General features: G+C 53.4%; 1 protein-coding gene across 2 annotated transcripts; it reads left to right on the top strand.

Moving 5' to 3' along the window:
• Window positions 1-10,995: 10,995 nt before the first annotated feature.
• On the top strand, window positions 10,996-21,738 carry SENP2 (SUMO specific peptidase 2). Of its 2 annotated transcripts, none has more exons than XM_053986076.1 (17): window positions 10,996-11,051; window positions 13,196-13,251; window positions 13,957-14,084; window positions 14,294-14,360; window positions 15,043-15,121; window positions 15,751-15,880; window positions 16,010-16,113; window positions 16,529-16,617; window positions 17,237-17,294; window positions 18,340-18,403; window positions 18,754-18,897; window positions 19,058-19,189; window positions 19,527-19,730; window positions 19,837-19,916; window positions 20,596-20,680; window positions 20,925-21,020; window positions 21,529-21,738. In XM_053986076.1, the coding sequence occupies exons 1-17, from the start codon at window positions 11,008-11,010 to the stop codon at window positions 21,604-21,606; spliced, it is 1,638 nt and encodes a 545-aa protein (XP_053842051.1). In that variant the 5' UTR covers window positions 10,996-11,007; the 3' UTR covers window positions 21,607-21,738. The 2 variants fall into 2 exon arrangements, with proteins under 2 accessions (XP_053842051.1, XP_053842050.1); XM_053986075.1 differs by lacking the exon at window positions 10,996-11,051 and adding an exon at window positions 11,932-12,071.
• The last annotated feature ends 771 nt before the right edge of the window (window positions 21,739-22,509 follow it).

The following is a 22,509-nucleotide window of genomic DNA, read 5'->3' as shown; positions in this document are numbered from 1 at the left end:
GTCCCGGAGCCGCGGGGGCCGGGCCGGGCTTTGCTATGCCCGGAATGTGGGGCCGGTCCCGCCCCGCTCCGCCCCGGGGCCGCCGCCGGCGCAGGAGCGCGGCCGGGAGCGGGAGCGGCAGCTGCGGGCGGGGGGGCGGCTCTGCCCGCCAGCTGTCCCGGGCCGTAAATCTGCCCCAGCCTTTGTCTGCGGGGCCGGGGCAACCCCGAGCCTGCTGGCCCCATCTGCTCTGCCCCCTCGGGCCCCCCCTTCTCGCATGCCCCTCTTTACATTCCTCCTGTTTGCATCCCCCTCGCCTCGCATTCTGCGTCCTCTCATCCCCCCTCCTCTCATCCCCCTTCCTTGTGTCCCTCTCCTTACATCCTCCTTCTCACATCCCCCCCTTCACATCCCCCCTCACACTCCTGTCCTCTCATTCCCCACCTCACATTCCTCCTCGTGTCTTCCTCCTCACATCCCCCTCCTCACATCCCCCTCCTTATGTCCCCCTCTTCGTATTTCACATCCCACTTCTTGCATCCCCCATCTCTCATCCCCCCTCCTCACCTTCCCCCTCCTTGCATCTCCTCTTCACATCTCTCTCCTTGCATTCCTCCCTCCTTGTGTCCTCCATCCTCACACCCCCCTGGCTGGGGATGCCAGCTCCCTGTGGATGCAGCAATTCCTGCCAGCTCGTGTCTAGCTCGGCACCTTTGGGTGTTCCCTGCTGCTTTCCCAGCCTCAGTTTCCCCTTTTGGGCTCTGTCACCCACCTCCCTGGGGAGACACAGGGATGGAGGAAACCATCAGGGGGCCGAACTCCCCCTTCAAAGCACCCCGGCTTATCCCTAGGGGGACACTGAGCACCCCCAGGCCCAAAGCAGTGAAACACCAGCCCCGTCTCAGCCCCGGGCGCCCCAGGCTGTCGGTGCAGAGTCCAGAGGCCCCGAGACGGCAGATGGCCGGAGGGGAGGCGGCGGGGAGAGGCAGGTGCAGGGGAAAATTGCTTATTAGCTCCGGGACATTAAGCTCCCATTCTTTTGAGGGAACTCGGCATCTTCCGACTGGCACAGAGCCGGGAGGCTGATGTGGGGAGGGGGACGTGGGGGTCTCCAGCCTCATCTCCTTGTTTTTCTGCTCCATCACCTGCTGGTATCACCCCTGGGGCACCCAGGGTGCAATAGCAGGCACAGGGCTGCAGGCACAGCTCACTACCTCTGGGTTATCTCCCAAAAAATGGGGAAAAAAATAAATCTCCCACGTGTAGCAGGTACCAGACTCAAAGGCAGGGGAGCATGGAAAGAAAATGCAGAGAGATGGAGTCAGTGCTTGGAGGAAGAGGAGCACCTGGAAGTTCAAGAAACAGGTTTTCCAGCCCAGTTTTCCTAGTGACAAGTCAAATCCTCATGGATGAAGGCTGAAATGTGGGAATTGGCACCCTGAAGCCCCAGTCAGGGTCTAGTTTTGTGTGGGGAGGAGACGAGAGCACAGCACTTGTCCCTGTGTCCCCAGGCACATGCAGAGTCTGGAAACACTGGCCCAGGCCCAGCACCATGGGGATGGATGGATGGATGGATGGATGGATGGATGGATGGACAGGTTGGACAGGGCTTGGAGCAATGTGGTCTAGTGGAAGATATTCCTGCCCAGGCAGAGGGTGGAACAAGATGAGCTTTAAGGTCCTTTTTAACCCAAACCAGTCTGTGATTATGTGATTCTATGGATAAACAGATGGACAGAGGTATGGATGGATGGATGATGGATGGATGGATGGATGGATGGATGGATGGATGGATGGATGGATGGATGGATGGATGATGGATGATGGATGATAGATGCATGGATGGATGATGGATGGATGGATGGATGGATGATGGATGGATGGATGGATGGATGGATGGATGGATGATGGATGGATGATGGATGGATGGATGGATGGATGGATGGGTGGATGGACAGAGGTATGGATGGATGGATGATGGATGGATGGATGGATGCCACAAGCCCAGCAGTGGCATCTCGGAAAGGACCCAGCTGTGGCTCTGCCCTGGTCTTTCCCAGGTGGATGAGGCTCCTACCCAAGCTCCAAGGGAGCAGCCCAGCTGCCGCAGCAGCCAGGGTTCCTCTCCTGGCTCGTCCTCCCAGCCTTATCTACGTCTGTGTCGTCCTTCCCTTCCTATCTTAACACCACTCTATTTCTGGCAGCAGGAAACCCCTCCTGGGCTGATAAGACCTCTTTGGAAAGTGATCTGAAGAGCTTCCTCTCCTTCTTTCTAACACTGGAGGTAAGAAAAGCCTCAACCTTTTTGTTTTCCCCAGAAGGTGAAACAACAGCAGCTGGACCAGTGGGCAGTGGTGGGGGCACCTTTGGCTGCCTGCACGGACCCTCTTCCCAGGTGGAGCATCCTGGAGGATGGGGCAGGGACTCGGGGACCTGGCTGGAGCCAGGGAAGGGCAGGTGCCGTGTCCCAGGCTCCGCAGGGTGACACACGGCTCCGCAATGCCAGACCCTCCCACTGACCTCAGCCCAGCCTTATCGCCGAGGCGTTGGAGCGAGGAGAGGGAGCCAAGAAAATACTCGCGGGATGAGATCACCTCGGCTGTCTTCAGGCTCCCAAAATGCCTCAGCCCTCAGCCGTGCTGAGCCTGGAAAACTGGGGCATTGTGGGCAGAGGAAGGTGCCTGGCATGGAGAGGAGGTTTGCAGCCTCAGCACATCTCCTGGGGAGATGGTGACAGTGGTGACAGCGTCCCATGACCAGTGAGCCCCAGTGACAGTGTCCTGTGACCATGCTGAACCCCTCAAACCTCTCCATGGCAATCTTCCTGATAAAGCTTCCTCCAGGTACCTGCTTCTGTCCCAAACTCTGGATTCAAAGTGCAACCAGGAGTTGGAGTTCAAGGAATTGCACAAGTGCTGTTTCCCAGTGCCAGGATTCCCCAGGCTGCCCCCAAAGGGAACTGCATCCCCACGGGCAGGGAGCCAAGGCAGCACCCCAGCCCTTGCCCTGCTCCCACCATCCCAGCCAGAGGGATCCTCTCCTCCTGGAGTACCCCAACAAGCTGCCAGGCCTGGGGCCAACTCATCTTCCCTGTCCTCTCTCTGAAATCTGCATCATTTTGGGCTGTCCCAGGTCTGATCCCCCCTGGGAATGTGTGACCTGGGGTGCTGCTGTGCAACAGGGTGAATTCCCTTCCCTAAACTCCTACAGGGAACACACCTCAATGTGACTGAGCAGGGCTTGGGTGGGATTGGGATGCTCCTGGTTGTGCCAAATCCCCTCACTCCTGTTGCTGCTTGGTGACCAAGATGGCTTTTCCTCAGTGGAGGAGGGAATGGAAAGATCCCTCTCCGCCCAGGGGAAAACCTTTGTGGCCTTGGTGGGAACACAGCTGGAGCAATGAGGGGACCAGGACTGATCCCATCTGAAAGAGGCTGATGGGGACATCCCCAAGAGATGAATGCAGCACTGTTCCTACCCGTTCCATCACTCTGGGGACAGCCAGCTCCTCCAGACCTCAGGTGTCCCTCCCAGAGTCAGATCCCTGAGATTCCCCTTTTTTTTTCAGGGGGATGCTGGATCTGCCCCAGGTAAGGATCACGGAAAGTTGGAGTGCTCCTGCTCCCTCCCCTCCACTTTCTCCTCTGTTCTCTCCTCTTCTGTAGCTGATCTATAGATCCCATATAAATAACCCAGGGCACATCCCCACTCCAGAAACTCCTGCCACAGTTCTTCATCAATCAAACACTCTGGGAGGTGATGCCACAGGCACATTCACAAAGCCCCTTCTTAGGAATTTTGAGAGAGGAAAAATGTGGCTGAAAACAGGGCCAGGACCCTCCTTTTTCTCATCTTCCCTGCATTTCAATGCCCCTGAGTCATTTCCATTCCTGGATGTTAAATTGTTCTTTTCTGCTTTCCTTTATTTCCCTGTTTCCTGCGAGGGGTTTGTTCCTGACCTGCTAACACCAATGGGACCCAGTCCAGGGAACGCTGAGGAGATGCCAGCAGGGACAAAGGTGAAGCCCAGCAAGATCCCGGGAGCCACCAGCCCCAGGGGACACAGCTGTGAATTTCCATAACAAAGCCCCTCACTGTTGTTTTGCTGCCTTTGAGGAATTTTCTCTTTTTCCTGAGAAATTCAAAGTGCTGGGTGTGATTTCCTGCCCACCTGGCAGGGAACCCCCCATGGCTCTGGGAGAGGGGAGGCTCCACGCCCTGCCCCAGAGCTCGGTGGGAATGTGGGGGGACACAGCGACACCGGGCAAGTGTCACAGGCAGGTGGCCACCAGCAGCACCTCCTCACTGACCACCTTTGCCCATTTGACTCTGGAGCACATCCAGGTGGATGGATGGGTCTGTGCCCCCTCCCCAGGGCTATGTGGGGGATCTGCACCCCAATTTGGAGCCACTGCTTGCAAAAGGAGGGGGCAGAACCCAGAGGGGCAGGGGGACACCAGACACCCCGGTCCCCATTGCTCTGCGGGGATGAAAATAAGCACACACATCTGGGTCCCTGAGGAATTTCACATCTTCCTGGCTGTGAGGAAAACCTGACAGAGATGCAGCCAGGGCAAAATCAGCTCGGCCTCGTGTTCCCAAACACAGAACAAGTGAGAAATATCCATGCTGGAAGAGCAACCCTGGCCGAGGAGAGGCTGAGGAGGGAGAAAACACTGGTTCACTGCAGTGCCCAGTGATGACACTTTAAAAGCAGGCTGTCCCCAGTGCAGGGATGGATGAAACAAGAAAGGGGAAGGACAGCATTGAGCAGGGGTTGTTCTTCATCCCAGGATGCCAAAGACAGCAGGAATTGTCGCTGTCTTGCTGCTTCACCCGCCTGCTGCCTGCTCCCTTGGGCTCCTACCAGTGCTGGGGCCTTCCAGGGACTCTGGTAATGAATTAGAGGTGGCCTGGAGGCCACACAGAGTGGGACAGAGTGGGACAGAGCAGCTCTCTGTCACCTCTGGGATTGTTGCCAGCTGCATCCAAACACCAGAGCCATGCTGGGAGGAGCTGTGTGGTGGTGAGAACACAAGGGAACAACGTGCCAGACGTGGAGGTGACTTTGATGGCACTGACCATCCCCTGGCACCATGGCAGTGATGTTGTCACCAGGATGGTCACAGCTAACAGCGCTCATTGCCTGGGGACACAAAATGCCTGGAAAACACCCCCGGCCCTCTTGCCACGAGTTTTTGAGCCGCTGTTGATGATGGCTGGGAGAGAGGCTGGAGTGGCCTCGGGACAGGTGTGGAGAGGGGACAGCAAAGAGCATCCTCTGGCAGGTGCATGGAGGGAGCACAGATGGGGGGAGGTGGAGCAGCAGCTCCAAACCCAGCACTGTCTGGGAGAGATGGAGCAGATGTGGAGAGACAGGCTCCAGGGGCACCCATCATCAGCATCTCTGGTATCAGCAGGATAAACAGGCAGGGAGCAGTTTGTCCAGGAGCAGGGAGAGGCTGCAGGGCTTTGCCCACACTGGCACAGCCATGCCTGGCTGAAATGCTCTTTCACAGAATGGCTTAGGTTGGAAGGGACCTTGAAGATCATCTTTCTGTGGTCCAGGGAGCAGCCGGCATGTGTGTCCTGAGTGCTCCTGTGTGATCTGAGTGCTCCTTCCCACCTGTCCCTCCTCCCACAGCTCAGCTGGGACACACACACAGACCCTCCTTGGCTGCCTGCTCACAGTGCTCTGCTCCTGCAGCTCCTCATCCTGGCCCTGCCCTGGCACACAGCACAGATCCTGCCTCTAGCAGTGGGCAAAAGCCAAGGGAAAAACTGGGAAGACCAGAACTTGAAAATGACAGAGTGGTTTGGGTTGGAAGGGACCTTGAAGGGTCACCCAATCCAATTCTCTGCCATGGGCAGGGACACCTCCCACTATCCCAAGTTGCTCCAAGCCCTGTCCAGCCTGGCCTGGAACATTTCCAGGGATGGGACAGCCACAGTTTCTCTGGACAACCCTTGCCAGTGTTTTAACACCCTCATTGTAAAGAACTTCCTGCTAAATCTCACCATTTCCTCTAAAATGCCGAGTACTGACCTCTCCCATGGCAAGTTTCCACCAGGCTCTGAAGGTCTCCTTGCTCACAGCAATGAGTTTGGGGCTGGCCCTAGGGCTGGCAGCCTGCAACTCTGCCAGTTTTTTTCCCAGGCTGAGACCCTTCTGGGATCACTGGGACATGGGGACAGGCCCTTGTGTGGCCTGCACAACACAACACCAGTTCAAGATCCCACAGCCAGCTCCAGGCAAGCTCAGGGTCAGAACAGCAGTGAGTTGGGACAAATCAGAGCCCTTTGGCCAAGATGCTGGAGGTGTTTTTGCTGTTCTGGGGTTTAGAGCTAACTTGGAACCCCTGTGCCACATCCAGGCAGAGCCTGTGACACCTGGAATCCTCCAGTGGGAACATGGAGAAACCCAGGATCACCAACAAAGGTGGTTCTTCTCTGCAGCCTCCCCTGTGCTGTGTCCATCTCCTGGAGAGACCTCTATCCATGGAGTGAACCTTCCCCTTCCCAGCCCAGCCAAGCTGGGAAGGTTTGGTTGGGACAAATCTCCTCCTTCCCAGCACAGCCAAAGTGAGGAGGTTTGGTTGGAATAAACGTCCTCCTTGCCAGCCCAGCCAAGCTGGGAAGGTTTGGTTGGGACAAATCTCCTCCTTGCCAGCCCAGCCAAGCTGGGAAGGTTTGGTTGGCCACGGAGCGAATCCCTCCAAGTGGAGCCGCGTGTTTTATCCCGATGATACAATAGAAAATGCCTCTGAAGTCCCGGCCCTCTGGAGCATTTCCTTAGCTCTCTGGAATTTCCGTTTAGTCCTTCCTCTCCCAGGCTCTTACCGAAAACCGATGTCACCACACGGCTCTGGAGAGCAGCCAGCTCCCAGGGTCCCTTCCCAGGTCTCCCACCACGGTGCCGGGGATTTGCAAGGAGCGAGCTCCTGGAGGGTGTCAGCTCTGTCGTGCCCCTTGATTAATCACCAAAGGCCACTCTGCCAATCAAGGAAAGATTTACAAGGCAGGCAGGAAGCTGTTGTTTTTACAGGAGTGCCTCAAACACACGCACACAGTAGGAAAAGCAAACATTCCAGGCATACCAAGGGATCCACGGGATAAAAATTCCCCAAACAGCCCAGATTAAGATACTTGGCTGCACATGGAAACACTAAAACCTGGGCTCAAGGATTTAATTGTCTTATTTAGCAGCGAGCCCTGTGGAACAACCTGAGCGGCCTGGGAATAGCCACCCCGGCGGGCAGGGAGAGGGTCAGTGGCGCTGCCCTCCCTACAATAAAGGTCAGGGCTGGCCCCCACCCCTCTCCCAGCTCCATATGGTCACCAGAGCCTTGTGGCAGAGTTTAATGTGAGTTTTCCTTTGGAAAGGCTCAGCCTCGCTCCTGGGTGAGTCAGGCAGGGTTACTCTGAATCAATGGAGTGCTGAATCCGAGCCCAGGGGAGCAGAGGGAGCCTCTGCTCCAGCTCCAGCCCCGAAAGCCCCGGGCTCAGAGGGGTGCTCATTGTGCTGTGTCCATACCTGCCAGCTCCCATCCTGCCCTGAAGGCTCTGGAGAAAGTGGGAACACTCCCATCTTCTCCAGTCCCACGTCCCAGCCCAGGAGAAGCCACAACTTTGCTGTCTGACAGTGACATTTTGGCTTACAGATTTTAGAGGGACCATGAGAAAGGCAAGAGGGAACTGCTATCCCTGGAAGTGTCCAAGGCCAGGCTGGATGGGGGATGGTGTCCATTCCTGCAGGGTGAGAAAGCAAGAGGGCTCAGAAATTGTTGTGAGCTGGAAATATCCTCCCTCTGAAAGGGTTGGGGGCTGTAAAAAGGCTCCTGTCTCATCTTTCTGCAAACCACACCACAGAGAGTGGTATTGGACCTCACCTGTTACAAATGGTTTGTCCACTTCTGCTCCAAATCCAGCTGCCAGTGGCTTGTCCCAGCAGGATGCTCTGGCTTGCACTCATGGATGGTTTCTGGAAGAGCAGAGGGACTGACAGGGAAATAAATCACCTGGTGAAAGTGAGAGTTAAAGGGAAGCCCGTGCTTGAGATCACAGAATCATTGAATGGTTTGGGTTAGAAAGGACCTTAAAGCCCATTCAGCTTCACCCCCTGCCATGGGCAGGGACACCTTCCACTATCCCAGGTTCTCCAAACCCTGTCCAACCTGGCCTTGGACACTTCCAAGGATGGGGCAGCCACAAGTTCCCCAGGCATTTATCCCCAGTTCATTATCCCAAAGTGCAGCCCATGCACAGGCACGAGTGGAGCTGTGCCTGCCCCAAAATCTCATCCCAGCCCCTCTTCTGCAGCCCAAGCTTTCCCAGAGTTCCCCATGGCCGTGGGGATTCTCCATGGGATACAGATGTGGGATCAAGGCTTGCATGATTGAGGGTTTGCACAGCACAGCACATCATTCCTGCAAGCAGTTCCTTTGTGCTCCTCCTCTCTTTCCCCTGCTCATCACCAGCAGCAGTCCAGGACCTTCCAACAGCCAGCTCATGGCTGGGACATGGATGCAGCCTTCAGGAGTTGGTTTTGTCCCAGTAAACAGTGGCTTTAATGTGGATAGTTTCAGCATTCTCTGAACGCTGCCAGGGCTGTTTTGAGTGTGCAGCCCTTTCCCAGAAGCCAGCACCTTCCCTTTCCAGGGCTTTTCCAAGTGCTCTGATACTTCCAGCTTGGCAACTCCCATCTGAAGTCACTGGAGAAGCCATCCCAAGGGAGATGAGCACCGCACACCGCCCAGGGACCAGGGATCCAGCAGCTGCTGGTGAAACAGGGTAAAGAGTGGTGGGTCTGGAAGGAAGCGTTGTCAAGGATAATCCCTTGCTTGCACCGTAGAGGGTCAGGGATAAACTCCCTGGAGTGTGGGGTGCAGGAGACATGGTATCAGGAGGGCCACTGCTGTCACCCATTGCTGGGCAGGCTGGAGGACTCTGTCTTCACACCAGGAGAATTCCCAAGGGCTCCCAAGTTCAGAGTGGAGATACATTCAGGCTCATCCAGGAGACCTCTGGCACCACGCTGCTCATCCTGGGCATCTTCTGCCTCCTGGCTGGGAGGGCCTGGGAGTGGCAGGTGGGGAAATACTAGGGCAGGTGGAACTTCCCATCCTGTCCTCACAATGGGGTTGGGAGACCTACCCAGGCTGCTTCAGCTGCCCTCTGTCCTGCCTTGCCTTTCTTTACTTTACCTTCTCATTCTTTCCCTTGTTTTCCACTCTCTTACCTTGCCATGCCTTCCCAGCCCTCCCCTTTCCCTTTTTTTCCTTTCACTTTTCATCCTTTGCTTTGCCTTCCCATTACTTCCTTTTCCTCCTTTCTTTACCTTCTCATCTTTTCCTTACTTCCAATCCCTTCCCCTTCCCTCCCCTCCCCTCCTCTCCATCCAGGTTAACCTCCTGCCTTGCAGGCACAGCTGTTCCACTCCTGCACTCATGTAAAATAAAGGGATTTAAATGATTTTATATCACTAAAATCACCTGTGCGCCTAGAACCACCCATCATTTCCCAAATTAACTCTTCAGTGGAATTACTTTGTTATCCCAATAACTTGAAACACCAGGTACTGGAAGCCCACTGCTGTCACATGGAAGCTGCACTGAAGGCAGAGACGCATTGAGCAATGCATAAATAATGAGCCATCATTAATAATTATTTATGGAAATTCTCTGCTCTCCCTCTGTTGTAGGAGATGGGACAGATGTGATCCAGGTCTGTTTAGCCGGGAACAGCCAGGAACTGGATTTTGGTTTGCGTGCATCAAATATCATCACTTTGAGTCACAACACGTCAGTGCTCTGAGCAAGATGCTCAGGGGCAGAATAAGGATGAAGTCATGGAGGGAACCAGCAGCTGCAAAAATACAGGGATTGGGAAATGCAGCCGACGTCAAACTGCTCTGGGCAGGCATGGCAGGAGTTACAACACAGGCACTCGTTGTGTTTTGGGGGCAAAAAAAAGAAGGGGAAATATTTGCTGCGTGGAAAGCAATTCAAGAAGAAAGTTTGCTCAGTCTGGTGGCATTATTTTAATTAAAGTTTAATTTATTCATGCATTTTGTTATTGATGTTTCAGAGATCGTGATAGTCTGCATATCAACACTGTGGAAGAGAGAACCAGCTCACGTAATCCCACGTTAGTTATCCTGTGTTTGGGATAAACTCTTCCAGCTGCACAGCTTACAGGGACTTGGATGTGCAACGATCACTCCCACCCCTCGGACTCAGTCCCCAGCTCTCGAAAATCCAATCACAGGCGTTAAAAACAATTTGGCAGCCCTAAAATCCTTCTCCTTCCACTGTCCCGGCAGGATGAGGAAGGGATGGACGGGCGGCTCTGCAGGTCCTGCGTGGGGCTGTCGTGCCCTCTGCTGGGCTCTGCACCCAGGCTCAGCCTCCTTCCTTGAGGCCTGAAGCCTGGAAATTAAACTGCTAAAATAACCAGGCAGGTCAGTTTAATTAAAGCAGACCCCATGCCCCTCAGATTCCCTGCGGGAACTCCTGCTGGCAATGCTGCCCAAAGCGCTTTTATCTGCCCGTTTTCCTCCCTGCTTTCCATCCAACATCCTTTACACTCCCGAGTAAAACGCTGGAGCCAGCTTGGAGCGAGCAGCTGGGAAGCAACAGGAAAAGCATTAAAAACCCCTTTTGCCACCGAAATTCGGGAATAGAACTCCTAAACACCAGTGCAGTATCAAGGAGCAGGCATTACTGCACGCCGGGCTCAAGTTGCTACACGTGTTTACTAGCCAGGAGATCCCAATTTATCAGCACAGTGTTACATAGTCCCAGGCAATTTGTTACTTTAAGGCCCCTGAACTGGGTTGGGCTCACAAAAAAAAAGAGCTCCTTCTGCAGGATGGAGGACACATTTAGCAGCGGGGTCATTCCCGGGGCTCCGGGAGCGAGCACCGGGCGAGCCCCGCGGCACGGCCCGCGCCTCGCGCTGGAAGCCCCGGCTCGAGCCCCGCGGCCGCGCTCGGTCGCGGTTCGGTCGCGACAGCAGCAGGCGAGCGCGATGCCGAGCAGCAGAAATCACCGACGTGAGCCCAGCGCGGCTCGGTGAGCGCCGGGGAAGGGATTCCGCAGCGGGGGCACGAGAGGGAGGGCGCGGAGACACAGGGGCCAGCCCCTGCTTCTCCCGGGATGCCGGGGGCTCTGCCCCGCGGAGTCCCGGGAAAGCACCAGAGCCCCGGGAAACGCCCGGCAAGTCCCACCGCCCCGCAGGGACCTGCGGCGAGCTCCTCACGCCAGGTCCCCACCAAAGCCCGACGACCGAGTCCTGGAGTAGGGAAAGCTGACTCTGTGCGAGCGCAAAAGCTCCTGACACTCCACGGGGACAAAGCTCCTGGCTCCGGGAGTCGGGAAAGCTCCTGACCCCCCAGAGGGAAAAAGCTCCTGGAGTCGGGAAAGCTCCTGACCCCCCAAAGGGAAAAAGCTCCTGGCTCCTGGAGTCGGGAAAGCTCCTGACCCCACAAAGGGACAAAGCTCCTGGCTCCTGGAGTCGGGAAAGCTCCTGACCCTCCGAGACGGCAAAACCTCCTGACTCTAGGAGAGGACAAAGCTCCTGACCCAGCCGTAGCAGCGCTGTTAGGACCGGATGGGGGAGAGAAAACTGGTCGGGACAGGAGCAGAATGGGCAGAAATAGCCCAAATTTTGGCCTGGGCGTGTTGCAGAACGCACGCGCGCATCGCTCCTGCCCGCCGGGCGCGGGAAGGGGCGGGGCGAGCGGGGCTGGGGGCGGGGCGAGTGGGGCGTGGGCGGGGCGTGTACGGCCGTGGGCGGGGCCGACGGGGCGGGGCGTGTGTTGCTGTGGGCAGGTCCAGCAGGGCTGGGGGCGGGGCGTGCACGGCCGTGGGCGGGTCCATCGGGGCCGTGGGCGGGGCGCGGCCGCCGGTGGCGGGGCGGGGCGGGGCCCGGCGCCGGAAGTGCGCGCGGTCCATGTACCAATGGCTGCTCGCGGTCCTCCGCGCCCTCCGCGACGCCGCCCGCCAGGCCCCGGCCCCGGCCCTCGCCCTCAGCGCGGACCCGCGCCCGGACCCGCGCCCGGAGCCGCCGCCCCGAAAGAAACCGCCCCCCAGGTCAGCCCTTCCCGCCGCGCCTCCCGCCTGCTGCCCCGCCGCTCGGCCCGGCCGGCGTGCGCACGCCGGGGCTGCCCGTGCGGCTCTGGGAAATTCCCGGTGAACGCCAGGTGCTCCCCGTAAGGCTGCCCGCAGAGGCAGCTGCGGAGGTGATTGCGGGTCCCGCATACTGCTGAGAAATGCGCGGTGCTGCGCTGGCTGCGGCTGCCAGGTGTTCCCAATAAACGCACCGGGCCCTCGGTCCCTCTGCAGCTGCGCGGCGGGGCTGGGAGGGAGAGCGGGGTACGTGCGCCTTCGGGGATGGGTGGCTGGAGGGACGCCGCGGAGCGCGGCTGCCAAGGGCATAAGAGGAGGATGCCGTCGCAACGCGTTAAGCGTTTTGCCGCCGGTGGCCATGGCCGGACCGCCCCCGTGCCTGCCGCTTGGAATGTACGGGTCGCAGCCTGCGCTCCGGGGAGGGCGGCTGCTCCCTCCGGGAGGCTTTGCTTGGTGTCCCATCGCAGAGTGGAAGAGACAAGGGAATGTCTCCGGGAAGAGCCGCGTGTTGCACGAGTGGTTTTCAGCGGGGAGCAGGAATTAGCTCTTGAGGGGGGGGGGGGGGATAAAAATTGGAACGTTCTTTGTGCTCTGTTCCTAAAGGAGACGTTTTTACCGGACTTAGGGATGGTATCAACTGATACAAATCCTTGCATTTAGGCTTGTGGGAAAGGGTGAGGCTGGTAATTGTTTCGAGGATTTGTTCCCGAGCTGACTCAGCAGGAAGTTGCCGGAGTGGATGAAAGCAGGACTAGCATTCCCACCTCGCATTTCCTGTTCTACCTAAACTTTCCTTTGCAGCTCGGCGTAGTGACATGAACTTGGATGGCTTAGTGACCTCTGGAGTGCTTCTTTCCTTGAGGAAAGAGGACAGCATTACTCATTAAGGCACTTTTTGGTGATAGGAACAAATGTAGAACACGAGGAAGCATTAACAGAAGGAGAAAAAGAGGCCTGATCTGCTTTAGTGGGATGATCAGCTCTCTGGGAGATGATCCTGGGGAAATAGGAAAGGCCCCTTTGGAAGTATGGGCCTGCTGGGAGCTGAACTGTGCTTGCAAACATTGTTCTGTCTGTTCTTCCCTCAGTGTTCTGTCACCTGTGGAAGGTCCTGAGGAGATCCCTGCAAAAAGGCTGAAAACAGGTATTGCCCCTCACAGAGAGGTTTAATGTGCCTGATTTTCCTTGGGTTTGGGGTACCTTGGGGAACTCTGGATTTGGTACTTCAGGATTGCTGCTAAAGCTGAGGATTTTTGAGCCACTCTTGTGGCTGGAGGGGGTCTCATGGGGCCTGGATCTGTCGCTGATGTGTCCCAGTGTTCATGGATGTGGCACTTGGGCACATGGGTCAGTGGTGGCCTTGGCAGTGCTGTGGGAACAGTTGGACTTGATGACCTTATAGGGTTTATCCAACTTTAATGATTCTCTGATTTTCAAACCGAGTGGAGGATGGGAGATCCTGGTCAGATGAAGGCAGGAAGAGAAGCAGGGAACAGCTTTTTCCATCCTGGAAGGGCCATGTATTTGCACCAAGGATAAATCCTGGCTGGGGCAGGGCATGGAATGTCCCAGCTCTCTCTGGCACTGAGCCCTGCAGGGCGGCACAAAGAGCATTTTCAGTCAAGGCTGTTGCTGTTCCTGTTCCATGGGGGATGTGGAGCTTCCTAATTCCTTCTTGGGAACAAGATCCCCAGTGATGGGGTGGGGGGTGCTGCTGGGCTGTTGCTGTGTTGTTGAAATGAGTTACCTAATCCATGTGGGATCAAGGAGCTGGGCTTGGGTGTAAGCAGAAATCCCAACCCCTGTTTCCAGTCCCATTCTTTATGGCCTGGTGATGTGGTTTTTCCAGAATGTGTCTCTGGGGCTAACAAGGAGCCTGAAGATTCTGTGGCTGCCAAGTTGCCACCTAAGGCAACAAGAAGAAGCCAGGAGACTGAAGAGAGAGATGACTTCTCCTTCTCTGAGTCTGAAGATGAGGTGAGCAAGGATTTTGATGGGAACTCAGGGATCAGGTCTTAGAGCCTGTGTTACAAAAGTGGTGCCATCAGTGCCCCTGCCTTCTGCTGCAACCCAAGAAAACCATGGGCTCTGAGTCAGAACACAGCTGACTGAATTTCAGGAAAGGGAGGTGCTTGCTTGGATTCACATTCAGGTTATGCTTACTCTGGTACTTGCTTTTATTTCAGGTTGTGTACATTTCTTCTGACTCTTTATTTGTAGCATCTGGAGAGGATGAGGACACGACAGAACCTGGTAGGCCTGACAGCAAGTCCTTCACTCGTTCCTTTCTCCTGCTGCTCTGAGTCTGGGCAGCTCTGCCCAGGCAGGGGAGCTGGTTGCTGAAGGCAGAATATCTGGGTAGCACCCAGGAATAGTGGAGGATGAGCTCTGTTTCTTCCCTGCATCCTGGTATTGCTTCTGGATTGAAGCCAGGGCTAGGAACAGGCTCTCCAGGGAATGGGCACAGCCCCAGGGCTGCCAGAGCTCCAGGAGCATTTGGACAACGCTCTCAGGGATGCACAGGCTGGGATGGTCAGGGTGTCTGTGCAGGGCCAGGGGTTGGACTGGATGATTCTGTGGATCCCTTCCAACTGGGATATTCAGTGGTTTATCCCAGGATGCTCATGTGGTTGTGGATCCTAGATTTTAACTGCCTTGGATGCAGTTCTGGTGTGTCCCACTGCTGGCTTGCCAGAAAGAAATTGTTGTAAATGTTGATATTAGGTAGTAGAGCCTCAAAACCCTTTTGTATTAGGCTTAGGCTGGCAACATTCTGTAGTTGCCAATATGAAAATATCCTGAAGCAACATAACACAAATAATATTAGAACATGAGGGATAAAATGAGAGTAATTTATCTTTGGTGAAGCTCTTTAAACTCGTATAGCTCCTGTTTTCCTGACCACTTGCTGATGGCTTGTGCTCTTCTCCCACAGACAAAATGCCTTGTGACACCAACCCGTGCTTGACTGAGGAAACACCATCCTCTCTTTGCAAAAGAGTTCCATATCTGAGGTAAAAATCCTTCTGCTTTTTTCACTTCTCCTTTTGAAGGGTTTTCTTGCCTTTCACTTTCATCCTTGAACTTCCTGTGTTGCCCAGCATTTGTGTTTGTGTCCACAGAGCAACATTTTTCTCTGTCTTAGGACTTCTCCTGGCTGCCATACTGAGGGAGGTCTTCAGCTGTGTTCTTGCCTTTGACCAGTTTTAAACTTTCTCTTTAAATCCAGATAGTTGGTAGACTCAGGAGATCAGAGAAAGATGAACAAGTTCAACACTCTCACCTCCTGTGGTAGGAGGAAGTGTTGAATTGGGAAGAGGCAGAGACCAGGAATGCAAACAGAAAAACCCACAACTACAAAAAAAAAATCCCCCAAAAATCCCAGAGAATTTCCATTTCCCCAGAGAATTCCATTGGGAAACACTTTTATGTTTTTCCTCTGAGGGTGTTCAGCTACTGCCACAGGTCACCTAGAGAGGTTGTGGAGTCTGTCCATGGAGATGTTGGAAAACCCTCCTGGACATGGTCCTGGGCAGCCTGCTGTGCCTCCTTGAATCATGAGGTGCTAATTAAAACCTAATTAATAAATCAGGAACTTTGAATGTTCTCTTAATACCATTTCTTCTGTTCTTGGTGTTTTCAGCCTGAGCAGGAATAACCACATCCGCGCTGCTCCGGAGAGCCCTGTCACACCCAGGCCCCCCATTAAGGAGCCAGGTCCCAACTCTCCAGGAGTCAGTGGCACCAGGAGGCCTTTGTGTGCTGCTGAAGAGGTAAAGTGGGGGAGAAGGGAATTGTTTTGGGATGAAACAGCTGTGGGCTTCCTGTACAGTTAAGCTGAGACAAAAGGAAGGGCTGAGAATGCCTGCTAAAGTCTCTTTTTTTTCCTTCCCTTCTGCAAGGATGTTCAGCAAGCAGAAAATAAGAAATACAAAGAGCTCTTGAGTCTGTTCAAGGAAAAATATTCTGGAAGACTTACTTCTCCACGGTCAGCAAGACTCAACAAGTAATTATGAGCAAAATAACCCTTAACTTTCTGGTGGTGAGTTTGTTGTATGTGGAAGGGGAGGAGAATTGATCTTTCCTACTCTCAGGGTTCTGGACAGAATCAAATGTAGTGATTGAGTCTCTTTTGGAATAGTGGAGACAGAAAATTTGACTCTTGTATGTTCACTGTGCCTGAGCTGAAGGTGGCCAAACTTCTGGATGTAAACTCCTCAAAATGCCTTTTGCATCTTGTCATGGAACCAGTGACAGCATGGTTCTGTTAAGGATTAAACAGCCTAATTTTACTTTATATATTTCTGTTGCTTTCATTTAGCCAGTTGTGTACAAATAGCCGTGTCCTCTGCAGTGAATTGAGGTGCACTGGTAACAAATCACCTGTAAAAACTCTGTCCTTTTCTTCTGCTACACCAAAGAGTACAAACCAAGGAACCAGGGATGACTGGGAGTCCCCTGAAAGAACAAAAACCCAGAGGTGCCTCTCCACCTGTGCCAGAAAGGACCAGTGAGTATCCCCAGGACCCAGGGCTGCTCCACTCTGTTGGTAGAAGTCCAGCCCAGACAGGGCATTTTCCTCATTATTGGCCAAACGGGGTTTGTGAGGGTTTTACTGAAGGGGTAAAAACTGGTTTTAAATGGTATTTGAGAGCTGTGACTGTGGCAGTGCAGTTTGTAGCTGGATGTGACCCCCCTGCACAGGAGAAGGTTGTAGTACCTGTTTTACCTGGGTATTTTTGTACCAGGGGAGGGAGATATTTGACTCTGCACCCTCAGAGCTGCACTTTAATCCCTTTTTAATGCTAGACAGGACTATTTCCATAAAAGCAGAGCTTCCAAAACAAGTAAACTAATTACATGTATGTTTCATATTGTCCCAGGCTTCCCCCCCGCCCTCCCCGTTCATTACTTAAATACTTTTTCATCACTAATTCCTTTATATCTGAAACTTTGTGACATGATCATATGGGGATTGAAAGGATTCCTGAGCAGGTGCTAGAATTTGAACTTCTAAGTTGAAAATGCTGATGAAATGTCTGTGATGTCACCCAGAAACTGAGAGCTCTGTGCAGCTGCTGGAATAGGAAGTCGCCTCCTTGTTCTCATATTGCTGCTTTTCCCTGCAGGTGTCAAACATGGGGATGCTTTCAGCCCCCAGCTGCCTCAGAGAGGTGTCATGATCAGGTAAGAGTCTCTTCTAACCATGGCTCTTGTTTCTTTTGGCTCTGTCAGCCTCCAGAAGACCAGTCCTGTTCAGTGGCTCAGTGCTGGGGGAGAGGAGCAGCTGGTTTGAGGAATTGTTCACAGCCAGTTGTCCCTCAAATCCAGCTCCCCTGTTGCAGCTGGGCAGCTGTGGGATGTGCTGTGGAGCTGCTTTTTGGGAGAAGGAAGTAGGGGTGACAGCCCAAGTTGTCCTTGGGTTTGCAGAATCTGTTTTTGCTCCTGAATGTCTTTTTGCCACACCGTTCATCAGCTGACTTTGCATTTCCTGTGGATCCTGAGCAAAAGGAGTAGGGAGCTTGTAAACCTGGGGGGACTGAGGCAGTTTTTGAGGCTTTTAGGATGCCTTGGGTTGGAACAGGAGACCAAAAGGGAGTGTTGCTGTCCCTCATCAGGGACCAGTGGACTCTGTGGTGGCAGGATGGGAGTGCAGGAGGCTCCTTGTGGAGGGAAAGGAGCTTTTGTCTGCAGTTCCAGGGAGGGATTTTGGTGTGGCAGCTTGGTGCCCTCCTCTTCCTCCTCTCAAACGAGAGAGGAGAGAGTGCAGATGGGGGCAGAGAGAGGTTTGGTTGTGGCAGGTCTGATTTGGGGTGATTTTGTCCCTGTTCTTTCCCCCTTAGACATAAGCACTGTGCATTTGTCCTGAGTTAAATTGTCACTGTCCCCTAAGCCCAGGGGAAGAGAGGAAATAACTGGTGGAGTGGCATTTGTCACCAGGAGATCACAAAGCACTTGATAGAGGAAATGCTGGTTGCTTCCCTGCTTTCCAAAGATTAAAACTGAGAAACAAAAGGAGTTTGGCACCTGATGGTGGAAGAAAGTTTGTGAAGCTTCCAGCTCTTCATCTATCCTGGTCTGGCTGCTACGAAAGGAGTGGGGAAGGAAACTGAGATGTTGTCATGTGTCAGAATCAGCCTTGAAAAAGCATTTCTTATGCAGGAGGTGAATTTTGGAGAATTTCATGGGGCAGTGTGGATAATGCAGCTCATTTCTCTTTCTCTTCTGACAGCTACTACACACCACCAGAAGACTCTCGTGGACAGGGAAAACGAGAGAAACGAGCTGCTTCAGTGGTAAGCTTCAGTTAGTCACTACTTCACTTTGTTTTCTGGAAAATATAACTCACCTCTGCTGAGGACTGAGATCCAAAATAAAAAGTGTGGAAATCAGAAATACTTATCTTGATCTCAGCTTGATACCTGCATGTGGAGGCTTTGCTGGGGTGCTGGATGTTAATCCAAGCCCAAGGAAAGCCCTGCCTTTCTGGACACAATTGGAATGCAGTCATCAATCAAATGTGACTTTGGGGATTGCTGCTGGGATGTGTTTACACAGCCCCTTGCAGTTTCTTGCAGGATTCTCTGTCCTGTCCCCCAGCAAACCCCTTTGTGCTTCTCTGACTTCCTGTCCTTGTGCCTGGCAGGGCCAGCGTGATGCCGAAGTCCCCCAAAGAAAGTTATTCCAGTTCCATGTGACACCTGTCCTGTCCAAAGACCTCTTTTTTGTGGACAGTGAGCCACTGCCATGCCCAGAAAAGCCAGGAGATGATCTGGCTCCACTGACAGAGGTACCTGTGCTCAGCAGCAAGCCAGTGCTGTGGCTGATTCAGCAAAGGCCTGCAAGGCTCTTTGCTCTGGCACTGGAGCTGCACTTGGAGGCCTTCTGGGGGGCTGGTGTGCTCCATGTGCTGTTCCACCAACCCTTCCCCACTGAATCCTTTGTTCCAGGCCATGGAGAGTGAGATCTCTGCTGCCTTTGACAGTGGTGAGCCCGAGGACATCCTGAGCAGGGCCTTCAAGCTCACTGTCACCCGTGAGGACATCTGCACCCTGCAGCCCCTGGGCTGGCTCAACGACAGGGTATGGGATCCTGCACTTCCAGGGAAATCCCCCCCGCCCTGGGCACATCAGTCTTCCAGGAGCTCCACTGCAGAGCCCAGAAATAGCTGTACACTCCTTATTTTGGGTACTGTGTGGGCTGGTGTCTCTGGAAGCTTTCACTTGGATGATGCAGCTCCCAGGAGTCAGTCTGGGTTATCAGAGTGGGTGTGGGGGCTTTAACCAGCAGCACAAGTCCCCCAGTATGAAATTCTGGGAGCAGAAGCTGCCAAGCTGGAGTTTTCTCAGCAAAGACATGTGGCTGTCTTTTTAATTGAGTGTCTTATTTCACATCTCACTTTGCCTCTCTCTGTTCCAGATCATGAATTTCTACATGGGTCTTCTGGTGGAAAGAAGCAAGAAGGAAGGTTATCCAGCAGTCTATGCTTTTAATACCTTCTTCTATTCCAAGCTAAGCTCTACAAGCCACAAGGGAGTAAAGAAATGGACCAAAGGCGTGGATATCTTTGAGCACGATGTCATCTTGGTGCCTATTCACCTCAGAATTCACTGGACACTGCTGGTGAGTCAAACTGGCTTTTTATTTAGGGGATGGGGAGAACAAAACTAGCAAGCAAAGTCCTTTAGTGTTTGGGGTGTGCTTTGTCTAAGTCACCTTCTAACCCCAGGTCGTAGACCTCCGAGAGAAAACCATCAAATACTTTGACTCCTTGGGACAGAAAGGAGACCACATTTGTAAAACTGTCTTGTGAGTAACTGCTTTTTTTTATCCCTTTTGGTTGTTTTTGAGGCCTTTTCCCCTCCCCACGTGAAGTGTTTCTGCCCTATCCCATGGTGCTGCTCACTTTGTACCTCTTGTGTTCTGCTCAGTGTTTTAAATCCCCCAGAGTGTCAGAGGTGCACATTTTCATACGTGCTGCACATCCTGATGTGTCTTTGTCAGTAAAAAACCCTTCATCCAGCAGCTTTGTAGGGTGAGAGCAGGAGAGCAGTCCCACAGAGACAAATCCCAGAATCACTGAGGTTGGAAAAGCCCTCCGGGAACATTGGGTCCATCCCATGACTGATCCTCACCTTGTCACCAGCCCAGAACCTTGTGCAGAGCCTTCCTGCCCTCCACAGTCCCACCCAGCTTGGTGTCCCCTACAAAGGCACTGGGGGTGCCCAGTCCCCTTGTCCAGGTCATGGATAAAGATATTACACAGGGCTGAGTCCCACACTGGGCCCTGGGGAGCCCTGCTCACAGCCTCTCACTGTGTCTCTAAGATTGGAATTTTCCCTCCACATTCCTTAAATCCTCTCCTGCGAGGATCCTCTGGCATTTTCACTGTGATTTATCTTCCTGTCACCTTTCAACAGCTTTTTTTGTTGTTGTTGTTGCCCTAAATCAGGGAGATGAAAAGTGATTTTTGTGTTGTTTTCAACAGAAAATACCTGGAAGAGGAAAGCAGGGAAAAAAGAAACATTGAATTGACTGCTTCTGAGTGGACTCTTCACAGCATGGGCACAGAGGTATGGGAGCAATGCCTGGATTTGGAATGGGAGCTAGAACTCCTTGTCACAGAGGATTTAACACTTCCCAGGCAAGCAGAGGGAGATGATGTGCAGTTAGCTGGGACTGTTCCTTGGGTTTGGGAGCAGTAAATGGATTATGGGAATAGGTTTTCAGGAGTAGGTGTGCGTACAATGTGTGCTATGACCAGATTGCTGCTCTTTCAAGACAGATAAACATTCTCCATGTTTCTGTATTCCTCAGGAAATCCCTCAACAAAATAATGGAAATGACTGTGGAGTTTTTGTTTGCAAATTTGCCGATTTCATCTCCAGAGACAAGCCCATCATCTTCACCCCGGTGAGAGGGGGTGTCAACAGCTCCAGCCTTTCCCACGAGCATGCAAGAGGCAGGGAAGCTGCATAGCAGCTGGGGCAGGGGCTGAGGGGTTTGTTCCTCACGTCTGGCGTCTGCTTCCTGGGCAAAATTACGGATTCGTGGAATCCCAGGGTGGTTTGGGTTGGAATGGACCTTAAAGACCATCTCATTCCAACACCAGGATGCTGCAGCCAGTGGTTTGGGATATCTGGCCTTCGTATCTCTTGGTGAAATGGGTTTCCCCCTTGGACCTGCTCAGACCCTGGTTATTTTCCAATGTGGTGATCTTTAATAAATGTCCCTGTAAAGAAATGTGGGTGTTTGTTGGGTGGTTGTGTCACCCTGGTATGAAACCCAGCAGATGATCTGGCTCCAGTGAAGGTGCTCAAAAGCAGCTTCCCACTCAAGAATTCCCTGGGTGTTAATGGAGATTTCCTGCCTCTTTCTCCCCTGGCTTCCTATGTGATGGGCTTTTCCTGTTTCTTTTCAGGAACACATGCCTTATTTCCGCAGGAAGATGGTGTGGGAAATAATCCATCAGCAGCTGCTGGGAGACATGCACTGTTAGGAAAACACTGTTCTGTAAAAGAGTATTTATTTCTTATTGTTTAGGTAAGATAAATATTAACTTATGTAAAAGCCTTATTGTATGGGAAGGTTACTTGTTAATAGAGTAATTTATTTTTTAATTGAAAATTGATTTGCTGTCTCTGTGGTTTTTAACTTGCTCCCCATCTGAAAAAGAACAGGGCTGTCTCCTCTCCTGGTGGCTCTGGGGACATCCCTGTGCTGCTCCTGACCCAAAGACCCACAAGATCCCTGCAGAGCAGCAGAGGGGCTTTGTCTGTCTTTGCTTTCACCGATTGTTTCAATCTGCCACAACCTCGGGGCAGATTCTCCAAAGGATGAACAATTCCAAAGACACTCATGTTTTATCCTTACAAATAATTAATCAGGGACAATTAATCTTCCCTGGCAATGCAGGAGAACTGAGCACAAGGACGCAGCAGCTGGGAATGTTTTAGGTTTCCTTTCCCCTTCCCTTTGGTTCCTCCTGTTTGGGGCTGCAGTTTTGGCTGTCCCAGATGCCACCGGAGCAGCATTCCCAGTGCTGGAGGGGTGGGAGGGAAGAGCCTGGCTCTGGGGCTCATGGAGGGGGGGTCCCTCATTGCAGCACCTGTCAGCATCCCAGGCAGCCCCACCCTGCCCCCAAAGGCCATCCCAGCCCCACCTACCCCAAAGGCCATCCCAGCCCCATTTGATGCCTTTCCCCACTGGATGTTCCATCCAGGGATGTGCAGGGAGGGAGAGGTGGCTTCGTGATGACAACACTTCCCAGATCCCAGGGCCAAACTACACCTGGCAATGCCTACAACCCCACATCCAGCCCTTCCCTCCCTGGCAGCAGGGAATTGGGCACCAGGGAGAAACTCCCAGCTGCAACCACCAAAAGGGACCCCAAAGAAAGCAA

The sequence above is a fragment of the Vidua macroura genome, chromosome 10 (assembly GCF_024509145.1).
Source record: "Vidua macroura isolate BioBank_ID:100142 chromosome 10, ASM2450914v1, whole genome shotgun sequence".
Classification (NCBI taxonomy): Eukaryota; Metazoa; Chordata; class Aves; order Passeriformes; family Viduidae; genus Vidua; species Vidua macroura.
Note: the sequence above shows the minus strand (reverse complement) of the source record. Positions and strands in the feature narration are given on the sequence as shown.

Bases quoted from the DNA above. Each gene is read 5' to 3' on its own strand.
- SENP2 (XM_053986075.1), top strand. From the start codon at position 11,932: ATGTACCAATGGCTGCTCGCGGTCCTCCGCGCCCTCCGCGACGCCGCC. The intron at 15,122-15,750 runs GTAAAAATCCTT...TGGTGTTTTCAG, and splicing joins AAAAGAGTTCCATATCTGAG to CCTGAGCAGGAATAACCACA. The intron at 19,190-19,526 runs GTATGGGATCCT...TCTCTGTTCCAG, and splicing joins TGGGCTGGCTCAACGACAGG to ATCATGAATTTCTACATGGG.